The 8,003-nt window shown below is 40.2% G+C and overlaps 1 protein-coding gene across 1 annotated transcript; it reads left to right on the top strand.

Annotated features, from left to right (window-relative positions):
* Positions 1-1,330: 1,330 nt before the first annotated feature.
* On the top strand, positions 1,331-8,001 carry slc38a11 (solute carrier family 38 member 11). The gene is made up of 12 exons (XM_069153558.1): positions 1,331-1,417; positions 1,511-1,628; positions 4,224-4,298; positions 4,398-4,532; positions 4,718-4,783; positions 4,926-5,032; positions 5,113-5,192; positions 5,322-5,392; positions 6,262-6,423; positions 6,514-6,626; positions 6,896-7,027; positions 7,131-8,001. The coding sequence occupies exons 1-12, from the start codon at positions 1,406-1,408 to the stop codon at positions 7,368-7,370; spliced, it is 1,311 nt and encodes a 436-aa protein (XP_069009659.1). The 5' UTR covers positions 1,331-1,405; the 3' UTR covers positions 7,371-8,001.
* The last annotated feature ends 2 nt before the right edge of the window (positions 8,002-8,003 follow it).

Below are 8,003 nucleotides of genomic sequence, written 5' to 3'. Positions count from 1 at the left end.
CGTGTGGTGTATACACACCACAGTTTCTGATACTGGAAACTAAAAGCTAAAGCCACAACTATGAATAGGGTTGTTTTCTAAAACTCCCTCGTGCGTGTGAGGAGGGGGTCAGTGAGGAGGGGGTCAGTGAGGAGGGGGTCAGTGGAGGCACCGAGTTTGTCGGAGCCTAAATGTTTCAGCGTAAGTTTTCAATCATTACTCCAACTGTCTGAAATGCCTGCAATTAGCCTACTGAAATAAAAATATAAAAATGAATCTAAGTTGGAGCTTAAGCAAGTCGCAAAGATGTATTTTTTATTTTTATTTTTTTTACGTTTAACATATAATTATTTAATTGGTAAAGTTGGGTGGACTGCTTGACTGAGCCAGGATTGAAACACTGTAAGTCTGATGCCCCCTGGTGGACACAAACAGCATTACAAGAGAAACTTCGAAGGGATTTGGACTCAAAAATAGCGAAGTTTCCAGAATGGAAAAACACATCGACTGTATACTTCCAGAAGTTTACATCTCTAGTAGATTAAAAAAAAAAAAAAAAAAAAAAAAAAAAAAATATATATATATATATATATATATATATATATATATATATTATTACAAAAAATAGCAAGCATGTAAACAGCCTATTGCAGCTTAATGTGAATAAATTGATAAATACATATAGCTATACATACATAGGCTACATAAATAAGTAAGGAAAATGTATGTAGTACAAACCATTTAAAAATTTTTTTTATGATGAATCTCAAATATAAAAAAACATACTTGGTGCTGTATTGTTTGTTTTATCAAATTTAGCCACTTAAACTTAAACTTAAACTTAAAGAAACAACAAAAGAATATCGAACCTAAATCGATCAAACTTAAGAAACAGTCCACTGTGAAAAACTGTTCTCTTTTACATACTTTACGGTAGGCCCATATCTCCTTTTCCTATTTCTTACTCGCATGGCCTTTGGTTTCTGTCCCTGAACAAAGGGGGCTTCTGATTAGTCCGATTTACAGCATAATCCTTTAATCAATAGATTAATTCCGTATTTCCTTGCAGGCGTTCATTCATATTTTTTGGCATCAAGTGTCAGTACAGTCCATGGTCAAAGTGCACCCTTTTCTCAGGCTTTGTTTGATTACATGGACTTGGCTCGGTGTCAAAATTGGTACATTTCAAAAGTTCGTGTGTCTGATGAATTTCTGTCGTTTGCAATGAGCGCAGCTTTCCGTCAGTGTGAGCCTACGACCGACGCGGGGCGCTGTTGAGGTGTTTTTCTTTCTTTCATTTGGCTTAAATTGAGTAAAACTCAGACGTTTTTACCAACTACGCCTAAAAAAATCAGTCACACATCGCAGACATGTGAGACACTAAAGGGACAAAGACGAACTGAATCCGACCAGCAGGTGCTCAAACATGGCTCAGCAGGTAGGTCGAAGTGATGCTACTGTAGGATTTAAACAACAGACTGAAGGTTTTGTTTTTTAATCACCGCATTGTTTTTTGTACATTATTTTCCAGCTAACCGATGAAGGGACCACATTAGTTCGGCCAGAGAAAGCTGCTCGAGATTCAAGAGATTCAATGATATCTGCTTCTTTTAATTTTATCAATTCCATTGTAGGATCTGGAATAATAGGTAAATAATGACTTCTTAATGCCAGCAGCCCACAATATAATGCCTAAAACCTAAACCAATTTAGCTGTATGAAATTGATTAAATGAATAACAACTTATTATATTTTAAATTCTTAATTCTCAGATGATTCTGTGAAATTATCACTTATTATTTATCAGTTTGATTGAACAAGGGCAAAGTGTTCATAGCATGCAAGCCGTGCTGCGGGATCATATGACCGGCCTGGTGCCCCCCTTTCATTCATTTAACCCTTTGATCCTCAGACCATGAGTCGTTATGCCTGAACCAATAAATTGGTAAAGATTGTACCTATAAAGCGTTTTTGTGTTTAGAAAAATGATTTGTGGTAAGCATTGTATTTTCCAACACATTTTTACAGCAATTTTGTCAAAAATTATTCAGTTAAAAACATTTTTTGTGAGCAAAACAATTTGAAAACTGTTACTGACTACAGACATGCAATAATAATGGAACTAATTCTTTTTTAGTAAAGCTCTTATTCTGTTCTGAAGAAATTCCTGAATTTGGAGGACATGAGCAGAAATCATTGTAATACTTTGTTGACCACCTCAGCAGATTAGCAATGCAGAATAATTAGCGTCCTTAATAGTCCTTAATGAAGCCATAATTAAACCTTTTGTTTACAAAGTCTAATTGTAGCAGTTTAGAAACCGTTAATGTCACCGTTAATGTTCACTGACAGACAGAGATGTGTCAGGTTTTAACTCCTCACTGTTAATGGATTATATTTTTAATAACCACTGGCAATACTGGGAAATATCTCAACCCAAACTTACAGAACAAATACACCGTTTGTCTTCATCCAATGAGAAACGGAAAAAATGCAAAATATTCGTTGGGGGAAAAAAGTTGTGTGGAATTTGGTGTTTTTCTAAAATACATAAATCAGTATGATAAAAATCTTTTCGCATATACAGTGGGTACGGAAAGTATTCAGACCCCTTTACATTTTTCACTCTTTGTTTCATTGCAGCCATTTGCTAAAATCAAAAAAGTTCATTTTATTTCTCATTAATGTACACTCAGCACCCCATGTTGACAGAAAAAAACAGAAATGTAGAAATTTGTGCAAATTTATTAAAAAAGAAAAACTGAAATATCACATGGTCATAAGTATTCAGACCCTTTGCTGTGACACTCATATTTAACTCACATGCTGTCCATTTCTTCTGATCCTCCTTGAGATGGTTCGACTCCTTCATTGGAGTCCAGCTGTGTTTAATTAAACTGATTGGACTTGATTAGGAAAGGCACACACCTGTCTATATAAGACACAGTGGCACAGTATATTGCACAGTGGCCTCCATAATCCTTAAATGGAAGAAGTTTGGGACGACCAGAACTCTTCCTAGACCTGGCCGTCCAGCCAAACTGAGCAATCGTGGGAGAAGAGCCTTGGTGAGAGAGGTAAAGAGGAACCCAAAGATCACTGTGGCTGAGCTCCAGAGATGCAGTAGGGAGATGGGAGAAAGTTCCACAAAGTCAACTATCACTGCAGCCCTCCACCAGTCGGGGCTTTATGGCAGAGTGGCCCGACGGAAGCCTCTCCTCAGTGCAAGACATATGAAAGCCCGCATAGAGTTTGACAAAAAACACATGAAGGACTCCCAGACTATGAGAAATAAGATTCTCTGGTCTGATGAGACCAAGATTGAACTTTTTGGCGTTAATTCTCAGCGGTATGTGTGGAGAAAACCAGGCACTGCTCATCACCTGCCCAATACAATCCCAACAGTGAAACATGGTGGTGGCAGCATCATGCTATAGGGGTGTTTTTCAGCTGCAGGGACAGGACGACCGGTTGCAATTGAAGGAAAGATGAATGCGGCCAAGTACAGAGATATCCTGGAAGAAAACCTCTTCCAGAGTGCTCTGGACCTCAGACTGGGCCGGAGGTTCACCTTCCAACAAGACAATGACCCGAAGCACACAGCTAAAATAACAAAGGAGTGGCTTCGGAACAACTCTGTGACCATTCTTGACTGGCCCAGCCAGAGCCCTGACCTAAACCCAATTGAGCATCTCTGGAGAGACCTGAAAATGGCTGTCCGCCAACGTTCACCATCCAACCTGATGGAACTGGAGAGGATCTGCAAGGAAGAATGGCAGAGGATCCCCAAATCCAGGTGTGAAAAGCTTGTTGCATCATTCCCAAGAAGACTCATGGCTGTATTCGCTCAAAAGGGTGCTTCTACTCAATACTGAGCAAAGGGTCTGAATACTTATGACCATGTGATATTTCAGGTTTTCTTTTTTAATAAATTTGCACAAATTTCTACATTTCTGTTTTTTTCTGTCAAGATGGGGTGCTGAGTGTACATTAATGAGAAATAAAATGAACTTTTTTGATTTTAGCAAATGGCTGCAATGAAACAAAGAGTGAAACATTTAAAGGGGTCTGAATACTTTCCGTACCCACTGTACTATCAAGAATGTCAAGTTTTTATGCTGTTTATAACATGAATTGGTCTCAGTTGTGTTTCTCTCAGGCTCTTTAGTTGCTGCTTTCTTGAGATGTTTCATCTTCTTTCTAAAGATTCTTCGGCTGCATCTCTGTTGTTTTTTTTAAACCAGGTTTACCGTATGCATTGAGCCAGGCGGGGCTCCCCTTTGGCCTTCTGCTTTTGTTATTTGTTGGATACATTACAGGTGGGTTCACTGACGGTTTCATTTTTAGAGGGAAGGAAACATGAATTACAGACAAAATGATCACAACAACTAAATGAGCATGTTTGTGTTTGGTGGCAGACTACTCAATCATCTTACTAATTAAAGGAGGAAACCTTTCAGGGACAAACAGTTATCAGTCACTGGTGCAAAGCACTTTTGGTTACCCTGGATTTCTGATTTTATCTGCACTGCAGTTCCTTTATCCTTTCATTGGTAAGTTGTTTAAAGTTGTTGAATCCAAAGTGCTGTTTAGCATATTGTGTATAATTTTCTGTGTGGCCTTAAAAGTAATCTTTCTGCTCACTGTAATCTTGTTATCGCTTTATGTCTGTTGACTTTTGGTTCTGTTGAGTAATTTACTGATTGAAATGTTGATTCACCTCATTGTTCTCCCTCAGCAATGATCAGCTACAACATCACAACAGGTGACACACTGACCAAAGTATTTCAGAGAATACCAGGAGGTATGCTGGTTCGTTCTACATCGAATTAAAACTAAACCAAACCATGTGAAATTCAATCATATTCCTAAATGACAAAACATGCAGTACATGTACAGATGCATTCAAATTCATAATATCTGTGTTTCATATGTTGTGTTTGCAGTTGGTCCAGATCACATACTTGCAGAGCGTCACTTTGTGATCTTGATGTCAACCATTGCATTCACACTGCCTCTCTCACTTTATCGAAACATAGAGAAACTTGGGAAGGTAAGACGAATTATTCTGCAACTGTCAGTGTCATTTTGCGATTTCAAAGGTGCCTATAAAACATCCTCATGTCTGAACAGGTGTCCTTCCTGTCCATGGTGCTGACATTCACCGTCCTCATCATTGTAGTCATCAGAGCAGTTACTTTTGGACCCCAAATGTATGAATGAAAAATCTACAGTTTGCTTATCCACAGGGATTTTAAAGTTTTATATTAACACTCACATATATAAACATAATCATGTATTTCTGTGTTGGTTGATGACTGAATATGAATATCACTCTCCAGCCCCCCTACAGAGAACGCATGGGCATTTGCAAAGTGGAATGCAATTCAGGCCGTCGGTGTAATGTCCTTTGGTGAGTTTGTCTGCATGATGTGATGATGGAGATGTGTAGAATATGTTGAACGGCGTGTTGTTGCTAGACAACAGAGACGTTCAGGCACAAATACGAGCCAAGACTGTTAACGATAACAGGCTGCTGCTGACAGGAAACAAGCTCTGGTAAACCAACTGTATTTGACTTGCTGAGTATCAAAGGGTTAACAGACAAAGTAATTGGTAGTAAAAGCCAAACATCTAGCTGTGTGAAAAAAAACATCTTAGGCAGTGAGACCAAGTGAGCTAAGACGAGTGAATATTGGACTTGCATTCGTTAGAAGGCCAGAAACGTGATTTCAACAGGATCATGATGTGACTCTGTGTCGACGATGAGCAATAGTTTTCCAACATATTTGTCATCACAACTTAATTGCCCAAAATGTTCATCAGTTTGACAGTTTTTCTGCCCCAAAGTGGCCAAAAATCAATAATGCAACTTTGATTTATGACCATTAAACTTATCACTATCTTAGAGCTAAAGCCCACAACTGTAATGTACAGTATTGGCCTATGTAGCATAAGACATGCCAGACAGCGCCGCTGTCAGTAGATCAAGGCTATTGATGCAGCACCCTGCCTGAATATCTCCACGTCCTCTCCAGTCCACTTTGATGGCAGCAGCTCTCACTGCTGGACGTGTATGTGGAGATGTGCAGGCTTGCAGGAAGATGCAGTGACGTTTTGCCTGAACTAAAACAGGAATAGTTGTCAGTCGCTAATAAGATGGAAATGCCCGGTTTACTATTTACTCCAAAGGCATCAAACACCTCAAATAGTTGGGTTTTTTTTGGTATATTTTTTCTGTTTATGGATCTCTGATATTCTGCCCACTGTGTTTCTCTTTAGCGTTTATATGCCACCATAACAGCTTTCTTATCTATGGCTCTCTGGCGCAGCCCACGCTGGCTAACTGGTCTCGAGTCACCCACGGCTCGGTCGGCACGGCGCTCATAATCAGTGCTGCATTTGCTGTTGCTGGCTATACAACCTTCACTGGCTACACTCAAGGTATCAGTACAAAACGGGTAGCAGGTACGAGTACAACGGGTATTGACCGATATTCCACTTATTTTTAATTCTCCATTATTCCACGTTTAGGAGACATATTCGAGAACTACTGCAGAAATGATAACCTGGCAACATTTGGTCGCTTCTGTTTTGCCCTCAGCATAATAACCACATTTCCACTGGAGTGTTTCGTTACACGAGAGGTCAGTAATACTTTTTGACAGACCAACCTAAAAATGAATGAAATGTTTTCACGTGCGGGTGAAAGTGATATTCTGGGGGTTTGAGCTCGAGAGCAAATGAAAGCTCGGCTGCTCAGTCAGACACAGTAACTAATGTCAGCTGTAGAGGTTACCAGGCCTTCAGATGTGCTTCCTCTCTCAACTTCCAAATACAATGACAATTTTTCTGCCGTTATAAAAAAAGACATACCCTTATACATTCATGTTCTTTTTCTTATTGATCTGCTCAGGTGGTATCAAACGTCATTTCCAGTCGGGGTCTTACAAAACTTGAACATATGGTCGTAACTGTGGTCATAGTTGCAGTCTGCGCGTCCATATCTTTGGCCTACGACTGTCTGGGAGTGGTTTTGGAGCTGAATGTAAGTCAACGAAACCCGTCCGCAGCTCCATCTACGCGTGTGGATTTATGTGAGAATTCAGTGTTTGCTTTATCTTACTGGTGTTGTCTTGTCTGCTGTCCAGGGCGTCCTGAGCGCCACACCTCTGATCTTCATCGTTCCATCTGCGTGCTTCCTCAAACTCTCCCCCGGACGCTTGTTGCAGGCTGAAAACTTGATACCCATTACGTTGATAATAATCGGCGTGTTTGTCATGATTACTGGTCTGACACTGACCGGGCTCTACCCTCAAGACTGCTCACATGGTGTGGAGATGTTCTACTGTGCAGACGTCAACGTCTCCGGCACTGTACCGCCCGGATGAAAGGAACATGTGGCACTTGTTGTTTTATTAACACGACAATTACACTATATGCCAAAAATGTGTGTCTATGAAGTCCCCTGTCCACATACACTTAGGTACTTCTGGGGGCTTTTTGTCATGGTGGGCTATTGGCCCTTCAGCCTATTTTAGACAGTTGTATGCTTTCATTTTTCAAGCAGCAGTTTGATGAAAGCCATGTCCTTCAACCTGATTGTGCTATGTATGAAATAGTTTTACAATTTTCTGTGAAAACCCTTTCTGCTCACGGAAGGAGTGAGGGATGACGAAACAGCGGCCACGAGCCCGTCGACCCGACACAAAGGTCAACATAAGCCTCACTGTTGCTCTTGAGGCTGAATGGGAGCAAAAGCTGTTGCCACATGCCAAAATCTTGTGAAAAGTCTTTTCCAGGAGAGTGGAGTCTACAGTGGAGAGAGCAGCACATTAATACTCATAAGTTTGGATTAAAACGTTCGACAATCATATGCGGGTGCGCTAATGCGATGTCCACACACCTTTGGTCATATAATGTACAAGGAAATGTTTAATTTTGTAGATTTTCTTTTGGAATTAGAGGCCTGCCTTTGATGGGTCTTACACGGAAGGGGAACCGGTCGTTTCCATATCCAGCCA

This window comes from Embiotoca jacksoni, unplaced genomic scaffold (assembly GCF_022577435.1).
Source record: "Embiotoca jacksoni isolate LCO1_2020_lvr unplaced genomic scaffold, fEmbJac1.0.p SCAF_2, whole genome shotgun sequence".
Classification (NCBI taxonomy): domain Eukaryota; kingdom Metazoa; phylum Chordata; class Actinopteri; family Embiotocidae; genus Embiotoca; species Embiotoca jacksoni.
The sequence above is the reverse complement of the archived record's forward strand: the minus strand, read 5'-3'. Positions and strand labels throughout refer to the sequence as shown.